General features: G+C 40.7%; 1 protein-coding gene across 4 annotated transcripts in view; it reads right to left on the reverse strand.

Moving 5' to 3' along the window:
* Positions 1-22,663, reverse strand: part of LOC107271837 (tubby-related protein 4) — a 35,077-nt gene extending 12,414 nt beyond the window's left edge. Inside the window, exons 1-2 of one of the 4 annotated variants that reach the window (XR_003060990.1) lie at positions 21,756-22,659; positions 8,482-8,649 (exon numbers count right to left, since the gene is read on the reverse strand). Coding sequence is in view for 1 of the 4 variants with exons in the window: in XM_015748296.2 (XP_015603782.1) it covers positions 8,482-8,649; positions 21,756-21,851 (264 nt within the window). In the remaining 3 variants the exon portion in view is untranslated. Of the gene's footprint in view, positions 1-8,481; positions 8,650-21,755 lie in introns of all 4 variants that reach the window. The other 3 variants (XR_001538752.2, XR_003060991.1, XM_015748296.2) reach the window with 3 other exon arrangements.
* Between the last annotated feature and the right edge of the window lie 116 nt (positions 22,664-22,779).

The following is a 22,779-nucleotide window of genomic DNA, read 5'->3' on the forward strand; positions in this document are numbered from 1 at the left end:
CCATTACTCTCGCCCATTTGCTCTCAAACTTTTTTTCATTTCCACGCGACCCCCCGACGCCTCCCCTTTGGTCGTCTGGACTCCCTAATTACATAAATGAATAATCAGATTCGCGTGCCAGGGATTAAAAAAATTCTTGCACTGTTTTGCATATCTGACAGGCACGTGTGGTACTTTATATATTTTTATTACTAACCATAGTGGAGCATCCGATAGCAAAAGGGTAGCTCTATATGATACATCCCTTAATAAAAAAAAATACGACACGATCCTAATTTCTCTCTCTGAACGATCGTAAAGATATTGTCCAAATTTGGTCGTATCGTTAACATAGTCATGTTGGACAAAATATATTCAGCGAGAATTCCAATCGATCTTGAGAAATTCGCTATAAAAATATTTCTGTTTACATACTGTTATATATGTCTGCTATGTGTATACGTGTACATATATACCGTGAAAAAAAGGTATCGCTCGAGCCTATGTACGTAAGACAATACCAGCCATCTTTTACAAAGTGGCTGCATACGATATGCTGGAGAATATTTTCCAGAAGACGTCTCAACGACGTCCCTCGAAGGACGTATAAGTATCACGTTATCGGACGTACATGTACTTGGAATGTCATCTAGAACGATGCGATATAATCAACTGTAAGGATGAATATATATATATATATATATATATATATTTTTTCGTTACATCTTTATGTCGTTCGTATTTTATACAGACAAACCTGGTATACTGGGTGTTGACTTTTAAAATAAAATTCACTAGTTTAGGTAAATACGAGGATCAATACTTTACTACGGTATTTGCTGGATGCTCCGCCATGAATATCAAAAGGGTACGGAACTTTATTATACACGATGAAAGACATGGTCTTTTGCATGCGATCTCGCGTTTCGTAATTATGTTGAGGATGGGAGAAAAAGGTAATTGAAAAGACGTTATAAAAAAATACCTAGATGGGTGGGCGTGTGGGGGGATCAAAGATTTTGAATAATAAAAAGATTGCCAGGGGAAAGATGACCTGATTGATAAAGAGGGTGTGCTTGTTGGAGATGTTGATACTACCGGAAGTGAAAGCAGGAAGGTAGGTATGGGATTATGGCTGGCATCCGGTGAGGCTGGGAGGGAAATCCGTGGCAGGGACGAATTTCAAATTCGGAAAAAAGGGATGGGACGTATCATTGGGGAGAAAAAAAAATCACTTATCAATCAAATAAATGTTCAGTCTGTGACGCGACCAATCTGGATGAATTTGCTGGGTGTATTTTGATCAATAAAAAAAAGAAAAAAAAAACGCGTAATCGAATTTTCCCGAGATTCCGATAATCAAATAAAAAGGACCCGTCCCGTACGGATTGTTAATTTATCAACGGAAATGGAACTGGAACTACCGATATGGAGTTTCGATCGCATGGCGCCAGTGAAATGGCGGACGCGTAAGACCAAAGGCCATAGTGGGTTTTCGATTGGAGTCTCAGTATGCTATTAGGAACTTTATCGAATTTACCGAACGACCGAGAGGACGGAAAAATGGTTATCGATTTTTTCGTTTTCAATCGCGTGGAAAGGGGTGGACACATGTCAGCGACGTAAAATACGGGGAGAATTCGATTTTTCTCATTTTTACGAAAATAGGACAAAATTTTTTCTAGCGATTTGCATCGTGCGAAATTTTTTTAACTTTTAAGTAAACATTGTATTATACGTAAAAAAAAATATTTGAAAGTTTCAAAAATATCTTTTCCACCCATTTCCAAATCCTTGTAATACAAAAATATAAAAAAAAATTCTTCTAAATCCGTCAGCCTAATTTCATAGGTGTATCTTCACATATGCTACTACGCACGTATGAATCTCAGGACCGGTACTGCGACAATGCACGAGCAGGAATGCAATGCGGTAGAAGTTGCAGTAAATGCACGGATGTTTCTCCAAGCTCCAACAAATCAATGGCGTGTCCTCGTACTGGCCACTACGTCTTCCCAAATGTCAAGGTTGCCGTAGAGCGCATCCACGTACGTACACGTGCATAGCACCCAAATCCAATTTGCGTCTGAATTACGTAAAATCGACTATTCCATTAATTCGAGAAGAAAGAAAAAAAATATCCCAAGCCACTAACGAGTATTTCCATAAAACTATTTCGCCAACCGCCTCGCAATTCCACGTGAAATCCACTATCGTTATCGGTCCACTAGCGTAATCCCCATTTTAGCCTAAAGATCGGACAAATTTACCCCCGTCGGTTTTATCATACTTGGGAAATGCTCCAGTCTCTGGTCAGAGTCGTTAATTCGGCATAGTGTGGCTTGTTTTCCTAAGGGTGGCCGCATCGCGGCTTCAATTTAGCCCGCGCAACCCCTTATCGCCAGGAACAACCCTCAGGCGAAACAGTATAATCACACTAGGCAACCCCCTCTGCCCCTAGGCTTCCGTGAACCCTCTCAAACGCACACACGTTATTACATACACACGAGCCATGCAACCCCTATACGAAGCTAATGACGTTCCGACTCTACTGAGGGGATGAAAAAATTCTTACATCAGTGGGTTCAATTCTAACGAGATTTTCTCAACTAGCTACAGTCACCCTGATCGGACCACACCCAGGATATCGCCTTAAAAAAAAATCCCCAGCATCCCTGGTCCAGATCTGTTTTGTGCATTCGAAAGTAAAAAAACGAAAATCCTGCTACTACTACCGCCTGAAGCACTCGATAACATGGCGATAGGGGATGGCTTATACACGGTGATCGAAATTCAATTCCTAAAACACGAGATTCCTCTCGCGACGTCATTTTTTCGGATAGTCGAAAAATAAATCTTATCTCCGAACCGGTACGATCTATGGCTTTTCGTAAACAAAATTTTTCTTTCACAGCCTACTCCCTACAACGGAAATAATCGATAAGGGTATGTGCTTTGGAAACGTAGAAAAAAAAATTAATCAATCCTTTTAACCATTATTTAATTATTCAATCGATATCGTTACGCTGAACGAGGCTGCCACTGCTCGCTGTCTGGTACACACCGATATGTGATCATTACCGCAATTACAGGGTGGCTATTATAAAGCTACCCGACTCTGTTAACCCGATCATTCGACTACGAAAGGTGAGACTGCCAATATTAATCGAAAATTACACACCCGTATAACGAATCTTAATGACAGTCAACTACCGCGAATAATTGCACTATCGATCAATATGGCTTCGGTTCGTACTTGGTACGACCTAGAACAGAAATAACTATGAAAATAGAACCTTACATACGGATCATGGCTGTACCATACGTATTGTTATATCGTATAACAAACATATCGAGTCATATCGAGCCTATAGATTAACTTCCTAATTGCACCGTGTAATTTGACAGGTATGCTATATTCGCGATAACTACCACTTACGATTGCCATGATAAATACGTCAATGCATACAAAAATTGTAATACTCAAATACCAAATCCACCCTAATATTACCCAATTCATATTTCCTCAAATACACCCCATTGAAAAAGTTACCATAACAGTACGATTTATTAGGTCTTGTATATAATAGTAAAAGGGCATATCAACCAAATGAGGTTTTATTATGTAAATTACACTGATTCCCATGAATGACGTTCTTGCCGAGAAAATAGCTCGTGCATTAGCGCATTTCATTCGCAATTCTCATTCGAACAGGTGAAAAAGAAAAGGGGATACGCCCTGGAATAAACACATATATATAGGATCCAATACGCGACAATCGTACAGGTTAGGAATAAAAGTGACAAAGCGAAAGATCGTATCCAGACCATGCATTGAGAACCCCTGGGTTAAAACAGCACTGCGTGTCAGATCGATAACCTACCGCTACCCTTAAACTCTGAAATTGCGGTACCGAAGGGAACGCAAAGCCAAAGACGATCTTTTTTCCCCGTTAAAGTGTCACGGTGAATGGAAAGATATTTTTTTTTTAAATTAAATTCTTTACAAAATCATCAATTTACGTGGATCTTATATTCGCGTGTTTGCATCCCCTCAAATTTTAATCCTCGTATCCAAAGCGATTGCTGCCACCTTCTTATCGACGCTCGACGTCGAGTTAATTTTTTTTTCTATCTATCTGGCACATTGACGAAAAAAAATAAATAAACTTCGTTAAAACCCCCACCAACATTTTTCTCCTTATACACAAGTTACATGCTATAGGACTGCTCAAGTGCTTCAATTTGAAATTCAAGGACGACGCTGAGAGTGAGGTTAGGAAAAATCTTTAAATTTTCAGCCAACTCCTCCGTGAGCCTAGTCGGTGTGTACAGGTATTGATTAGATTGTGATAACGATTAAATTAGCCAGGTAAACGAGACAAAGAGGGAGCTCTGACAATAGCCGAGTGTGCCGCGAAGCTTTTGTGTCGACAGTGGAGATATGCAAATGATTCCAAAAGATATTATCCTAGGGCTGTTGTTATTATTATAGACGGAGATAAGGTATTGTATAACTGCTGCGGCTACTCGAGTCAGTGACGAAAGGATTTACGGTATTGATAGATAGTTCGATTTAATTAATTTCAATTAATCCATTCGATAATCCAAGAGGAGATCCTTCTGCCCGTGACGAGGTAGAAGCATAGGCTTTGATGTTTGAATTTTACTGGGATATATATAAAATAAAAGTAAAATTCATATATACTGTATACATTCATATTCATATTCATATATACTATATACTATATTCCGATCGAGGTCAATGACGTGCGAATAGTTGAAATTCGAATAATAATAATAGCGAGGTAAAAAATAAAATTTTCCCACGATACGTAAATCAATGCGAATTTCGTAATCCAGTGCAACCGACGTCCCGACGAATCGAATTTAATAATTCCACCGAGAGAGTGACATAGTCATTGATTTTTATATGCAATTTATATACAGACGCCTATTGAATCTTTCGTCGTTAGTTTTTTTATTGACTCGATAAAATTCACTCGAGTCCAGCCCCGAAATCATAAATCCGGGCAATAAATATCCTACGCAATTTCAAGCCCTGTCGAGAAATATGGTACGTGGCATCGATCCTGACATCCTTATTGGTCCTGGGTATCAGGAGAGCGTGGGAAGTTCTGGTGAGAAATAGGGGAGGAAGAGGAAGAAAAAAAAGTACAAGAAAATCCCACGTCATGACGTAAGGGAGACCTTAGAGAATTATATTGAAGAAAGTCCCTGAGTGGCGATTACGGCTAAATATTAAAAGAAAATAATCCTCGAGGTGTAAGGACGTCGAAGAACGTCAAAGTTTACGAAAAAGTAGACATCTTTCAAATTTCTCATGGGATTCAAATCGCGACTCTCAGCTCGGTATATTCTTGGAGGTTCTACTTTTATATATCGCTGTCTTCTGTTTTTTTTTCTCCAATCTCTCAGCGTCCCTTAGCTCCTTGTTAAATGTCTTTTACTCTTTGAATCCTTTCGTATTGCGGCACTCGCGTCTCTGGGATTATCTGATTAAACTCGGTCGAGTAGCCTTCAAAGTCCAGTCGGTTAAATTAATACCGAAGGAAATACCCGCTCCGTGCTCACGGTGCCTGGTACCTGGTTTGGATGAGGTCCAAAAGAAAAAGAATCACAGATTGGAATTACTGTGAATATTTCACGAGGAAATTATAAGGCCACGTTGTATCACGCGACTCCTATACTCGTGTACAGTCGTATTGAAAAGTTATTCCTGGGGTGCATTAACGATCTAAGAGAGCCGAAGTAATGAAACGGTTAATAGCATATATATATATATAGGTTAATCAAAAAAATTATAGCTATACAAAGTACATACATAAGAGTGATATAGGATACGGTAGTGAGGAAAATAATTAAATTACCTCATTCTTCGTATTTCACGAATATTCCCCGAAAAGCTGTATCGCTTTGAGAAAGAGAGAAAATGAAAAGGGAGTAAAATTTTAAAAATACATTACGCTGCGCCAGAAAAATGTTGAGCTCAAATTTTGAAAAAAAAAAAAATTTCAAGTCGATTTCATCCCCTGTCCACGCGTTTCGAACTGGCATATGAATAACTGCACGTGTATTCATCCGCGTAGACGTATATAGAATCAGCTCTGCGCCATGCACGCGGATACCTGTGCCAATGGCAAATTTGCCCAACTGCAGCAAAGAGCGTCGCGACGCTTCGCGTCGGCAATTTATTATGTACAAATAATTAAACTGACTATATAACTTTCGAATATCTGCATAGCTACATATAGAACGTTCTTTCATCTAGGTATGCAAATATATATATATATAGGTTAATAAAAAAAATTATAGCTATACAAAGTACATACATAAGAGTGATATAGGATACGGTAGTGAGGAAAATAATTAATATATATATATACTCCTAGCGAAGGTCACTGTTGCCGCAATAGGGTGAACAAAAAATAGGTAGAACAAACCGACCTAATATATCGAGTCGAAAAGAAATATCCCGATAACCGTTCCGATAAACCCCAATGTACATTGCATATATATATATATATATATATATATATATATATCCATATACATAAGGGTGGAATTTAAAGCTCGTGTGAATTCCAGGCGTCAACAGAAATTGCCTACGCAGTGTTGCAGTGGATCGCTGTGAAGCAAATATAAGAATAAGGGATGAGGGTAGGTCGAACTAGTCACGTGACGGGAGGCTCTTTAACCCTTGTTTTCGGTCGGAGCCGAACGAGGGTGAGAGAGAGGCAATAGGGCGTTGCATGGACAAAGGGGTCGGCGAGGGGAAAAAAGGGTGAATCCGAAATACCGTCAGACGGGGGTCGCAGGGAGAAGCGTCTATGAGCTACGTAGTAATAAAGTTTCAGAGTACGTAGAGGCGCTTGAGAGGCTGGGGATACAAGGGGTTGGCAATTTTAAGCCGGCATTATTAATGCCAGTCAAGCTCGCGAACGTCTCCGAGTATCTGAGTTATGTAATCGGGTGAATAAATAGATACGGTAACCTGCTGAAATTAGGCTGCACTTTACCACGCGCCGTATTAACCGATCCCTATAAGAAATTATATGAAAATCATTCCAAGGGTTCCCTTCTATTTAATACACCCTTTTAAAGCAGAGCAGGCAGACAGGTGCACTCCGAGTGCATCAACCTGTAGAGGAGCATACAGATGGAGAGTAATAAGCACGAGGGGTAGTTTTGCACCTAAAATTATATCAGGTATGGTTCCACAGAATTCCCATATGGTATGGCACAAGGGTTGAACCGATGACTTTGGCACGTTCCAAGTGGCCCGGCGCGACCCTCTACTAGATCGCAACCACCCCTATTCATATCCCGATTTAACGCGTCCGTCACGCGCGCGAGTCTCGATGCTTTTTCTTCGTGATAACAAATATTCCTATACCGCGCGGTTGGTACGTACGATAGAAGCGGGCCGTGCGTGTGCGCCGACTTATAGAGGGTAGCCCTCGAGAGGAACCCTTCGGAGGAAATTGGTTGGCTCTATATTTTCTTGGGAGCAACTTTCAGCCCCTAATGCCCGTGGACTTTCGTGTAAACTTCAAGTCGAGGGTGTAGCGTGAAATTAAGCCGGGCGCCTGAGAAGCAGCGATACGGACCTACTTCCGCAGGAATATTCTCGACCGCCGCGCCATCTGTCGCCGGTCAATTCTAATTGGAAGCCCGCGAGATTTCAAAGCTCTCCTACGGCTGGCCGTAGTATACTTTGTGCGCGTAACGCTATACCGCGACGATAATGCCCTGCGGTATTTGAACGAGTGGGACGAACGAGTCTATGAACAGATATTTAATACGGGTTAAATCGTTTACCTAAGCCTCTCCGACCCTTACGCGTGGACCCTTATGATCACTGACAATAGAACAGCCTGTGCCGCTACCCACATTCTTCGAGGAAATTTATTAAATTTCGTCCATCTTCGCCGTGAGTCTCGTTCGCCCGTTACATTTTTCTTCCCACTTACACCCCTTACGTGTATCTGTCATATGCCTTAGAGTAAGGAAAAGGAAGACTGTTCTTAACATTTGGATACACACGCACGGTGCACAGTATCGAACGAGAAAAATTCATTATGTAAAACAATGCAGCGATAACACGTGGGTTGCTTGTCTGCTCTTTTTTCTATTTTCTATGCTCAATTCACGGAAGATTCGCAGTTAATTACTGCGAGGTTTAACAATACGGTACATCTGGGGTTGACCCCGTTCAAACCCTATCTCACGATCGTGTGGTAATTTTACCGACTGAATCCATGGAAACCCAAGTGGCCGGCAAACGCGTTCCCGATAAATCAAAACACAAAACAATGGCTCCTCCGGTCCATGTTTTACTTTCCGAACGTAAAGCTCGTGCAAAGAAATAATGAAATCAGTCCCCGTTATAAGCTAACACCAGCACGTTATATACTGTTCTTTTAAAAAATTTATTTTTATCCCCCCTAATAATCGTGTAAAGGTTTAATTTTGACTGACCTCGCTCCGATGGCCTCTGAGGTTATAGTTCGCACGAAGCGGTAATTCGGCAGCCCTTGTTCTGCAGTGGGAGGTAGTGAACGTAACTCCAACCAGGCCTCGAGCATTGCCAGTAGCCAGCCATCCCTCCTGGTAGTAATTTGTACGATTCAGCTTCCATCCTTCGTCCTGGAAAGTAAACGGGCAAAGGTTTTACACGGGCAGTGGACTCGAAAGCCAGTTGTCTCGCAAATATCAAATGGACTGTCTGCGAGTGAAAGAACGTTCGCTCGGAAAAATAATGGCTGCAGTAGACACAAAGATATTCTACGTGATCCCAGCTTCGGCGTAACGTATAACCGTCAGGCTACTTTTAGAATAACTTCAGACTGATATACCAAGTAAACAAAGTGAACTAACCCAATTACGATACAGAGTGAATCGTTCGTCTTATCGTAAATTCTAATGGCAACCAGTCCGTGTCGTCATTCCAATCACGTGACACAAGCCTAACGACGTAAGCAGCAGGAAGCTCTACTGGAATTGAAAAAGGGAACGTGAGGACAGAAAAGTCCCATGAATGATAAGAGACCCGAGTGACAGCCAAATCTGGAATATTGATTTTGTGCTTATCAGAAAGAAAAAAAAAAGTTACTTTGACGAGAAATTGGATTTTTTGAGTTCGACGTAATACTCGGTATTAACGTGTATTCTTATTAATTTCCGACGTATTTCTTTAAGCTACGGAGACGTCATTTTCAAAAGGATTTAACGTTCATACCGAAACGCAAACTGAATAAAATGGTGTTTCTAATGCAGGTAATTTGAAATTCAAATTCCTTGTCGGTTGCGTGTAAAATAAAAAGAACGTTTTTCGCGCCTCTGCAGCGAATGAATATTTTACAGTAAAATTCGTTTAATGAAATTTTCTCAACACCCCCGCCCCTCTCCCAGCCTCCTTGCACAATGACCAGTGCCACGTGCCAGACGAGCTGGACGTTTCGCTGGAAATTTATTTGCTCGACTACCCTGAGATCTGAATCATCGTAGCCCAGGATGACGCAGTCTGAATTCTAGACTCAGCCTGGACATAAAGTGGGTAACAAAGAACGAGACAATTTTTCTTTTTTTCTCACGGCCAAGATAATTATTCGTACCTGGCACTGCGTGAGGAACGTGCAAACGACTCTGCTTTTGACAAACGTACGCATAGAGGGACACAGCCACGTTCCGTAAAAATGGAAAAAAAAGGCCTACACGAGAATTTCGTGAGATTTATTTTTCCCCTGGCACTCCTAGGGAATTTCAAGGGAAAAATATAAGAGGAAGAGAAAATCCACTAGACATATTGAAAGACTAAAATGCTCGGGGAATTCCCCGAGATCTTCCCCGCGTCCAGCATCTCGTGGACCAACGTCTCTTCAGGACGTATCCGCTATTTTATGCCCTTCGAAGATTCTTCCGAAATGTCCAATGACGTTCCTTCGGGTTTATCGAAAGAAACACAAATTAAATTCATAAAAACCAATCGTACACGGTAACACCGCTCTGCGTGTTCCTCCCTTAAAAAAGCCACCCCCTTTACTTTATAATTCGAGACACCCCTATTTCAACGGGATAAAACTCAACGTACAGACTGCCAAAGGAAAAATGTCAAAATTGATAAAATAAAAATTATCCATCGTCCCCGGCTTTTCTCGTTTCGCCCTTAAATAATGCCGAGCAACCCTTATTCGCGAGCAATGCAAAATTTTCAACAGAGTTCGCATTTACCGCGTCGCCGTCATCCCTTATAACGTGGGATTAGCCTGATAGCGAGATACCACTTTGTGAATGATAAAATCCCTATTGATTGTTGCACCCCTGATGCTTAAATACAACAGCCATTTAATTACTTGCTGGGCTACCTGAAAAGAAAGGCTTTTCGTATCCCAACCCGTCTCCCTGTATCACGTGTATACACGCAGGATATACTATACCGGGTGGCAGTTTTCTTTCGACGGTAACGTTTCCCTTCCTCACACGGGGGTGAAAAACTATTTATCTTGAGAGCCCTACGGACGCTTACGAATTTCCAACGTAACCAGACTCGAATGTCTGCGCGGAAAATAGACGCATGCGTGTTACGACCCTTAAATAGGGCGGGTGGTAAAGTATGCATAAACCCTGCGAGAATATTATTGCAATTCATGGAAAAAGATACCACGCTGCTTTTTCGTATGCGAATAGGAAAGTCCGGGTATACCACGTGACACTTTATATGTATACGTATAGGGGTGGTTTTTATTCATGGCTAAAAGCCAGGATTCAGGGTCCGATACGGGGGGGGCTCGGTTGTTTTGTATAACGGTTAAGTATTAATGTTTATTAAGTATTAATGTTAAATAGGAAAGTCCGGGTATACCACGTGACACTTTATATGTATACGTATAGGGGTGGTTTTTATTCATGGCTAAAAGCCAGGATTCAGGGTCCGATACGGGGGGGGCTCGGTTGTTTTGTATAACGGTTAAGTATTAATGTTTATTAAGTATTAATGTTAAATAGGAAAGTCCGGGTATACCACGTGACACTTTATATGTATACGTATAGGGGTGGTTTTTATTCATGGCTAAAAGCCAGGATTCAGGGTCCGATACGGGGGGGGCTCGGTTGTTTTGTATAACGGTTAAGTATTAATGTTTATTAAGTATTAATGTTAAATAGGAAAGTCCGGGTATACCACGTGACACTTTATATGTATACGTATAGGGGTGGTTTTTATTCATGGCTAAAAGCCAGGATTCAGGGTCCGATACGGGGGGGGCTCGGTTGTTTTGTATAACGGTTAAGTATTAATGTTTATTAAGTATTAATGTTAAATAGGAAAGTCCGGGTATACCACGTGACACTTTATATGTATACGTATAGGGGTGGTTTTTATTCATGGCTAAAAGCCAGGATTCAGGGTCCGATACGGGGGGGGGGCTCGGTTCTTTTGTATAACGGTTAAGTATTAATGTTTCGTATACCCTTTAAATGGCGTGTATGACCCACGTTAAGCAACCGTCAAAATCTTAAATACTAATCTTGACGTGAAAGGGCGACTTTACTTTTTATCAGACTCGTATAACCTACATTTCGTGACCTAACCTACAAGGGGTAGTTGCCACAGGCATTAGGATCGTGCCAACTACATTTAAAATCTCCGGCATTGCATGATTGATGAATTGGCTATTTATAGGGTTCGTCGATTCTTATAATTTCCATCGTTTCTTCGACGCACACCCTTGTTCAATATTTTCTGAGCACTCCGACAGGATTAAATATTCACCATGTGCAATGCAAATGCGGTTTCATTTAAATGCAATTTTCAAGTGTAATCTTCTATTAACAAGTCACTGATAGGAATATATTTAATAAATATGTTTACAAATATATGTTACCCATGTACGGTCACTATGAACCTTTCAAACAATATCTGTTTTATGCACGACAGTCCCAAAACACATGTAATACGTATGACATATCACGTTGGAATTTAATGAATCTCGTAAAATAATGACAAATTAAAAATGACTAAGTACCCTAACAATGCAAATAAGCTTGATAATACATTTGACGTCCATTTTCGCCTATCGTGAATGTAACGTATGTTTGGTACCCCAATCACGAGGGGATGAAACAGATTTAACGAAATTTCAAGCAGACTCGAGTGGCCCCTTGATCGTACGTGATGAATTTTCCTGAACGTAGATAGGCTGAAATTACTGGCATACGAGAATACACGTGTTATGCAATACACAACGTACATACGTATATTAACACATCGAAAATACAATTTCGAATACAGTAAAAGTGAAATTTATAATTTTTTCAATTAAAATAAGAACTAACGTAAACTTAATAGAGAATGGCAACGAACAATTTTAGCTCGTTGCTGCTATTATGATTTTCAAATTTTACAAGCTCGACAATGCTTTCATATATTTAATATTTCTGACACTAAGATACGTATTATCAGTAGCGTCTATTCTCATTTTGAAAATTAAATTTACGTCGGGATTGTATCGCAGTATAAATAATTGCATCAGCTGTGACGATACGACTGATTCGACTGCATTCAAGTGCATACGATGCATCGATACAAGTGCAGTCTGTGCAAATTTATTAATTAAGAAAAAGTGTCTCATCGTATCCACCAGTAATATCCATAGAAAAAAAAAAAATAGAATATCAATAACAATATAGAAAAAGCATAAAACGCTCGACCGATAGTAGTAAGCACATAAGGGTAGGTTTTCGAACGGTATACAATCTTCGATTAAATTGGACGACCGGGGGATGCTTGTATCCGTTGAAAACAACCCCTAAGTGCTCTCAGGGTTGATTTCCAAAAAAGAAAAGATACGTTCGAAAATCGGCACCGATAAACGTCCTGGCATACGATCGCTGGATTTCATCCCCTAGAATACTCGAGCCGTCCCTTACTTGCAGTAAGCCGAATTCACGTGGGTACGGACGTGCCGTGATTGCGAATAATGTAGCTTCAATATCCACTGGTGGCATTATAATAAACACGAGGAGGACCGTACAGAGGGCGAGCATCCTATAGACGCATAGCAGAGGCACACATTGGATATACCTATAGCACTGTAGAAATATGCAAGGCGAGGGGTGGTAAAAGAAAAAAATATTTTTCCAGCAAGTGACCCCTAGGTCTGAGCCAAGAGGCGTCACGTGACGTAGGCTTCAATGCTAAAAGGGTTTCATCCCCGAGCCTGTCATACATACGTTGTCGTAATTACTCGAGCCTAGTGTGAACCCTTAGAAAAATAAGCGTCAGAACTAGCAAGGGTTGCGAAACACCCATCCACCCTCTAATTCATAGCTGGAAACAGCATCGCGCCACAGTGCACCAATTAGAGACTATATGGGTGCGTTATAGTCCGTTCCTATTACTTTACCCCTCGATTAATCCCATATGGATAATTATTAATAGCAATTCAATGAAAATACGTAATACGCTCGGTCATAGCTAAGGGATGACAAATGAGTACCTGACTATTAATGAATTATAAGGATCCGACTGGATTATTGAAAATCAATCGCACGTCCGACCGAAGGGGGATGGAAATCAATTTGGCAACTGTCACTGGACCCGTCCGCATATATCAGGAAGCAATTACAAGTACCGGAAATGCTGAAGCCCTTGCCTCACTGCGTCATGCCCCACGGTCATAAACCACCCTCAGCTGTCGACTACCCTTTCGCACCAATTGCCCGGTATAACCGACGAGTGTGAAGTTGGCAACTCATTGTTTAAAATTAAGAAAAAAAACAAAAAAAACAAAGTGAGTTACAGTAGCACCCAGAAGAGGCATACAGTTTTTGATACTTTTTGGAAATAGTTCCTACGGTCAAAAAAAAAATTGGACTAATACTTCCGAGCTGCTTCCCAGCTGGATTTATGGTAAAACAAAGGACACATGTATAGTATATATATATATATATATACTCGTTACATATTCAACTACCTAAGAGATGCGTTCGCCTGGTGCTCGATCACAGAACTAGATCAATGGGACTTCATCCATTAATGTCAAAGACAATATCGTACGTTTCTATCTTTGCAGTTGGTAGACCTGCTGCTAGCTCGTAAAACTTCATAAAATTCCCTTTTTTTTTTTTTCTCAAACCACGGCCAACCGGGCGCGGAGCGTTTGCCGAAGATTATCGGGTCTTTGTAACGTGCATTAACCCAGTTTCGTCATCCCTTGCTGGGACTAGACTAGGAGGGGGTTGAAAAAAAAAAATACCTAGAGACGCCTCCACTTTGTAAATATAATTTGTTCGACTATGACGATATTTACACTTTTCTCATTCCTTATCATTGAATGTACTGTGTATGACATGCGTATGCAATACGTATTACATATGACTGACATATTTACATATGAACTTATAAAATTCACATGTATTTCCAACACGCTTCATCTATCGACAGCAAAGCAATTTTAAATTCATTCGTTCGCAAAGCCGTTCGATCTCTGCAAAGGAAATAACTTTTTTTTTTTTTTTTCATTTTTCAGAAGTCCATAACGCGACCCAACTTGACGATCTATAAAACTTCCAATTGAATTGCATATTCGACGTATGAAGTTGGACGTGGGCGTTTAGGTAGTCACGTGATTTTTTTTTTTTCAGTAACGTCAGAAATAACGTGCCGTGTATTTCAGAGATTCGCAAAGAGTTTTGAAAGGCAGGGTAACGCGTGCTGTATGAAATAAAAAAAATTGGAGCGGAAAATTTTTAAACGAACTGTACCATAATGTGTATGAGAGAGAGAGAGAGAAAACGAAGGAAAATTGTCGTGGATCCTGTTAAGCGTACCGAAAGTGGTATAGGAGTGTCCCTGAAAATGGTTCGTGTTCCTATCACGTGATTCTCGACGAGAGAAATGCCATTGAATTAAATCGAAAACAGCCCCTCGAAAATTTCTAGCGATTCCTCGCCCGTAGATGGAAATTCCATGAATTTCGGTAATTTTCCTCGAGCTGCAAATAGTTTTCGTTTCGTACGGTGGCTTCTTGGCACGAAACTGAATACCGGACGGAATATCAAGTGAGTCGATTATCGGTATCGCGTAGCGAATACGCGAGTTGCGTGACTATTGGGACTATAAAGTTGTTCGCGTGGCTGTGGCGCAGGAATAAAATTGTTGGCAAGAGCGAATACGTGAATGACGGGTTAAGTGAGATAACAGTGATAGCTCGGGGGACAAGAAGAATTTGCGCGTGCGAGTTATTTTTCGAAAATCGATTTTAACGATGATCCAAACAAATTTTATCCAATCTAATGAAAATCCTTATCAATAAAATTTGTATCGATACTGTTTATACTGTGCGGCAGAAAATTTATTGGTAAAAAAAAAATGTTCGACTAAAACGGTCGATACGTCAAAATTACGATGCGACGTTCGATACCTTCGAGGCTTATTTGAAAATGGCTATATCTCTTCGACGTAGGAAAAATCAAAGCGCATGAAAGATCAATTCCGGTAGGTAGGTACGTTACCTTGATTAATACCCAGAAAGCTGAAAGTCAGGATTTAATTTATTGGCGATGCTCGATCGCCCGCTTGTTAAACGGTCTGTGATATGACAATCGACATTTATCTTTTCGTTCCATACGGCCACACGAGATAAGTCTCGCGTATGACTCTTCAGGGTAGTGCGCGAGTCAAAATTGATGAATCGATATGACTTTGTACGAATCAACAAAAGTTAAAAAAAAAATATATTTAAATATAATACATGAAAACTAAAAAAAAAATTGCACTCTAAATGCACAAATCCATGTCACTCGTTAAATAAATATATTTATTTTTTCATCTTTCAATTCCACAAGAATATTGTCCTATTAACTTTTTTGATTAACGCACTGGCGCAAGGCAAGGTGGCGACTGGACAATTACGTCTAGTATATTGGATGTCAGGCCGGTAAATCTCGCATGGTAAAACAGTTTATCCAGAGCCAGTAGGGTCGGACGATGAATATCAGATTACAAGAAACCTGATGAATTCAGGGTGGAAAAGAAACGGGACTGCGAGTAAAGTGAATAAAGTTAGAACAGCTACGTTGGAAAAATCGAAAAAAAATGTATTTAAATATAAGGAGCCGTTTGAGAGCTAACCGAGTGCCCTAATCGAAATATAAAACCTACCAAGATACACGGCAGTCAAATTACGAGCCGAAACCTTCGTTCGAAAAAGTACCCCCTTATGCTCCAGCGACAAGAGAATAGTAGGTACGTCCCTGCCTGGACACGAAGGTCCTTTAACACACAGATTGAGAGCTCTCAAGATACGCAGCAGTGATATTCAGAGCCCAGCCTGAGTGACACAGGAAATGAATCGAACTCTGTCGTGCCAGGAACACGAAGACAGTGTGGCTACTGATTTTATCTACCACAGAATGTAATACTGAGAGTTTCACTTGCGGATAGCTGGGTCACCCCTCTGATAAACGTGCACGTGGAAATAATTGTTCTGTCCAGAAATCCGTACTAATAAATTGCTGTGTCCAAACTATTGCGTCACTCTGTATATCGTCGAAACTTAAATACGACAAAACCGCCCGATACACAAGACGTGCCCGTAGCTCTACGAAGTTACGAATCAGCTTAATTTCAGTACAGTCGATACAGGTAAAACTTTTAAAAACGAATTCAAACGATACAACGTGAATGTCAGATAAGGCCAGAGAGATATTTGAAAGTTTTGAAATTGGCCAAACGTGACTGGCGGACAGGAGCGGAAATGAGAAGCGAAATAAAGATGGCAGCGTGGGTTAATAAAAGTAGTATCGAAATGCAAAGAGAGTAGGGGGGGGGGAGTCATTTGAAAAAAAATGGAAAATTTTTAAGTACGTCGGTCAAAGGTATTTTTCAAATTTTTTTCTTTAACCCGTGAAACGGCTGGGTTTACCTAATTACAGAAACGGCCTCGAGTGCCGGTGAATTTTTACTAATTATTTCTGAGTGGTCCACGGTACGTTTTAAAATTAATGAGATGCTTCCAGTTAAACTGCCGTTATTAATGCTACTGATAATGGTACCTGCTACCGGCACTAACTGGTAGCCAATAGTCACTGCAGGCAGCATAGCCCGTGGTTAAGTTTTTCATTGGCTAATACTTTTTCACGTCAAAAGTAATGTATGGGAAATTAATGGAAATCAATGGAACGCCACTGATTGCCTTTGGCAAAAAAAGGACTGGCAATTATAGAAATTTTCCTATGGGAGTACCTACTAAAACGGTCTAAGGCATTTCAGCAGTGGTAATTCGTTAATGAATTATATATACTTTGCTATTCAATAATAATGATTTATTCCGCTCGAGCCTAAAGCCCAATATGGAACCAGACTGACTAAGGAAACCGTCTAGCTAAATTACCCAAATTTGTCACATTGAATAATGAGATCTTGGACGGACCAGATAATCCATCCCAGTATATACAGATTACTGACACCGAAATGGTAATAGAAAGTTTTGCTGTGGTATCTAAAACTTTGGAATTTCATTGTTCCCGTGAGTTACCTTCACTCCAGCTCTTTCTTAATATATATATTTCCGTCAAAAATAATTGCGCACTCCCATTGGAAAAATAAATTTTTCAAAGTACACCAAAGGCAATTAACACTCTTACCCCTGATAACTAATTGCGCCATCCGATAGACCCGAACGAACCGACCCGAAGATACGCACGAGTTTAATTACCAGACGGTCTGGAATTTTCGTGCAAAGCTTCGAATTTCGAGAGGGGGGATAGTAAAAGTTGCCAAGGGGCAAACGAACGGATAGACTCTCCTTAAATTCGAATGCCTATACAACCCCCTTGTAACGCCGGGGTGGTTCAACAGTGAGGGTTGTAAGATACACAGAGTATCGTATAAGGGTGGATGGGTGGTATAGGACACTTGGGTTTGACGTACAATGAACGGAAGCTAGCAAAGTGGCAGTAAGGTTTAGGGATGGGGCTAGGGGGATGAAGCAGAATTACAAAGGCTCAAATACAGACATTAATTCATTGTCTTGGCATTGGGCATGTAACCACCCTTAAGGCTCCCTTCGCATTGTCCACCCCCTATTATCGGATACCGCATAGAAACGACAAAGAAAAAAGACGTGAAAATAAAATTTTCAAACATTCATCCCTTAACTCGGCAATTCCCGTTCGATCCATCCCTCCGTGGTCGCTGCTCCTGCACGTTTCATTCCACATTCTATACTCCCCACTTGTTAAATGCACTATCATGCAACAATGCACAAAAGTGCACTATTGACGGACGCACGGCAAGGCACTGGAGCCTCTGGGAAACTGCATTTGCCAAGCATCCAACGAGCGTCTGTGTTATTATATTCCTCGGGCATTCGTAACGAGATGCACCGTAGGAGAAAAAAAAAAAAATATATTTTCCATAAAACAAAAAATACCGAGAGACTCAAATTTTTTCGTTACGATTCGCGTCAAACATTTCCCATATATATTTCTGTATTCAAGGCGATATCAAATTGCCTAGGCGAATATACCAAATAATACCTATGAATATACGAGTGAAACATTGGCTGCGTGTATAAGTATATAACATGCTAATCTATCCCACATAACCATGCGAATGTAATGCGAATAATATATAAGCACTGTGTTATTCCCAAGACACATACCCACTATGGACTTAGATTCCGAATAGCTGCCGTACGGAATGGCCAGCACTATCGGGCGCACCCGGTAACTACCGAAGCAAAGCCGACTGACTGTGACAGAGGCTGGAAGCCAGGGGTGGCCCCGTAGCTACGTCGTTCGCCAACCCTGCTAATGGACTAACATTTACCCTGGGCGTCCCTCCCTTGCGACATCCAAAATGTATGCCCAGCTGAAGGCACCACCGACGGATGCGAGTATCGTGTTTAGGCAATTTCAAAATATTATATATATATATATATTTCGTATATGCTTCGTTATCTGCAATACAGCCATGTACAGAGCTACGATCTATATGTATAAACCGCCCTGCACCCAGTGCAGCAGAAGGGATACGTCTACCCTTAGAGCTCGCATGGAAGGTTGGCCGATGAAGAAGCGACGCGACAAATACACGTGCTTCCATATCCCTCCACTCCCTCCCTCCGTCCTTGTCACAGCCAACCCTTACTTCGTCCGCTCCAACCCTCTTGGTCTTTCCTTTTTTTTTTTTTTTGTAACGTCTCGACAAGGGATGAGGGTGGAATGACCCCGGATTCTAAAGTTTTCCTCGCGGTCTACCGAACCCGTCGCTCGCGCGAGACAACGCCGTCGGGAATTACTTATCGACTATTTTTGCGAAAGTAGGGGTGGGTCGGCGAAAGGGAGAAAGGGGGGGTGGTATTACCCTCCTGCGATAATGAACTTCATGCCTGGCAAAAGGGGCGCGCGAGTATCGATAAGAAATAATGTAAGTCTGGGATAATCGAATTACGTCGAACGGACCCTGACGGGACACCGTCGATGGCCTATAGTCTATTCGTTAAACTTCCATGGAATTGTGTTCGCGGTTACGGAGTGAATATATATACCGTTACCTTGCGGCTATTAATGCTTAACGAGTAGGGGTTGCTAGGATCAATTTATAGATACGTAGAGATATGCAGGAGGGGATGAATTTTTTTATACAATCAAATGTCAAAATATTTTGAATTTGGCGTTGTGTTGATTTTTTGAGTACGTCAGAGGTATACCAGTATCCTTTAAGATATCAGGGGCTGTATGGACCGACGAGGGGTTAATTCTTATCTTTGTTTATTTTCACGATCCGGTATCTTCAAGTACTGAATATTGTCTACCGGGTGACGAAAAGGACCGTCGCGTCGCCGACGTGCTAGACGGCATCGTGTTGGGTTAGGTTAGGTTGGATTATGAAAAGATCCACTTGAGACACTAGGCACGATCTTCATCTTGAGCCACTGTACTACAGACCCACCCTTTAAACTTCACTGCTCAAACTAATCCTGCACTGGATGCTGTTTCCTCTTGATACTCGTCACTACTTTCACGATCCGTCCCCCTTCGTCCCTTATATACACCACCCAGACGCCAATCTCCTAAATTCGGGGCTTTGATGTTGCGCGCAATTCCCTGCCATTATATAGTCTGAACCTTCGAATTTTCTTTCTCTTTTCTCTCGAATTTCCAAATATTTCGTCAATATTATATTTATGGTGCAATACGAGTATTGTGATTGATGGGTTTTTAATTTTTTAGCAAATTTTAATCGGACTGTGTTTGGTTCCATTTTCTTTTTTCTGACAGGTAGACGTTACGTCGGGCTACGAGCGAATAGAAGGAAATGACGCAGGGAAAAGTCTTCTCGTAATCATCCGGTTTTGCCAACCGTTTTGCGAAAAGCATCGAGGTAATTTCTCTGTTCGTGGATAATTGTCCGGAGTAGAACAAGTTAAGAGTCTTCTTTCGGTCCATTAAAGGAGTTTTCGTTCATTCGAATTGTCAGGACGTACAAATAAAGGCTTTTTGTACGAGATTAAAAATTTTAAAGAAAACTTTACGGGAGAAGAGTGGTGGGGGAAGAAAAACATTTTGAAAGATCTTTAAGAAAAATTCATTAACGGATCGACAAAGCTGGAAAATAGAAAAAATGCCGATTAATCAAATACTTCAAGACCATCAGCTGTTTCCGATATAAAAATCCCCAAGAAAAAACTGTTTCGATCGACATTTAATCATCCGGAGGTCTTGGGAGATGATAGGGACGGATCGTTTGGGAGGCAACAAAAAATAAAAAGAACGAAAGAGTAAAATCTCAAAAATTCTTACGATAGTTTAGTCACTGCCTGAGGGATACGCGTAATAAAATTCTGACGATAGAAAATGTCTAACAAAGTTTCACGTAGTTGAGAAACTGTACGTGAAGCCGTTGAGGCTACTGGGCGACGATATATGTGTATTGCAGGCGAGTATCCATGTAGGTATTACCTATGGGTATACTAGACTGCTACTACATACTGGATGAATAATCGAATATTGGATTTGATCTTCGTAGCCTGAAATTGGCAGATTGACGGCTTTATAGAAGACGGCAAATTGATTTAAAGGACCTTTATGAATTGATGGACACGTGTAATTTTTCTGCTTGAAAAATTTTAGCGCCTTAAACGTTAAATAATTTTTATCGAACTTAGCTTTCTGTAACACTTGTAATTTCGTCCTGTCATTTCTCGTAAATCACTGTAACTAGGCGTAATCGATTCAACTAACTTGCCAGTGACTAGTCGCTGCATTCAATTATTCAGTCAAGACACAAATTATATTACTGACAAGATCTTGTGCCAGGCTGTACCATCTTAGGATAATATAAATTCCCCATGAAGAGTACATCTAATAACTTCTCGTTTATTAGGTAGAAAATTAGTATTGGAAATTATTTTTAATTACACGATCAAGTGACATTTTGTAATTCCAATCGAAAATTGATTCTAGACACAACTGCTCGTTTTATCAAGAAGTCCAGAGCCTTGTGATTAATAACGGTTTTTATTATTCATTCAAAAAAAATTAATTAATGCAAAATCTAATCACCGTATTTTTGTCCATATAAAATATTCATTTTAAATAAGCCTGTTTCTGACTCTAAAATTTATACTTCCACAGCAATACGTAATATGTACGTATATGGACCTCTTCAATGTAACATGAATTCTCCTACACGTCAAAGATCCATTATCGATGTACAAGCATGCAATGATAATTGTTCGTCTTACCTCGGGCAATTCGTCCGGTACTTTTCCCATCCAACTGAGAGACAGGATATTGCAGTCACACTTGGCGTTGTTATTCTTCTCGAAATGCAAATGCATTTTTGCGTCCACACTTTCCGAGGGCCCATCAAACAAAACTTACAAAATCTACAGCACACCGACTACTAGAAAAATAACCCCGACGATAATTCGACAACGCAACAGTCCGTTATCCCGTAGTACACAACGTAGAAAAAACCCGACGCGAGTCGTCTGCATCTCACGCGATCAAAATACCAACTGAAACGTGTCGCACCGAACGGACGTTACATTAAAACTAGAAATGAATCGTGAGCGAGCAATGTGTTTGTATACACTTTTTGAAAAACAAAGGGACAACAAAAAAGGGCTAAAACAACACAAATGTATGCCTTCCCAAGCACGCTTGGCAGGTATAAATGAAAAAAGTGACGTCACGATTATTCGTAAACAAGAATCAAGTCCTCGGAACTCTCGTCGATTACATGGGTAACCTCCATAAGGAATTCGAAAGTGTCAGCAATGCTTTGCAAAAGCTCCCCGTCATTTGTTTCCCCTCGTCGACGCCATTTTGCCGCCGCCACTTCCTCCTCTTTCTCCTCCGCCTCTTTGTCCTTCTCTCCGTAAGCCACCACCTCTTGCTCGCTGATACTTTCACCACCTTGACACTCCGTGTCCCCGGTGAGCTTTCAGCGCGGCCCAATGTCGAACTGAAAGCTCGCTCGCGGTACAGGGCTAGTCGCTACCCTACGGACTCGCGCGTGTATTGATTGCGCGCCTTGAAGGTAAGCCAGGGCCGTCTGACGGCTCAAGCTTGCACTAACGATTCCGCAAGCTCAAAACACGAACCACCTGACTCTAGGAATTTTTGTAACTTCAAAAAATACGAAAATATTTAACTCATTGAATCTACAAATATACAAGGAATTACTAGGATCATTAATAAACAATTAATTGTTCGACAATTTAAATATTTCTATACTCTTGAAATAGTATCATTGAAAATCAT

Source organism: Cephus cinctus, unplaced genomic scaffold (genome assembly GCF_000341935.2).
Source record: "Cephus cinctus unplaced genomic scaffold, Ccin1 Ccin1_scaffold1043, whole genome shotgun sequence".
Lineage (NCBI taxonomy): Eukaryota > Metazoa > Arthropoda > Insecta > Hymenoptera > Cephidae > Cephus > Cephus cinctus.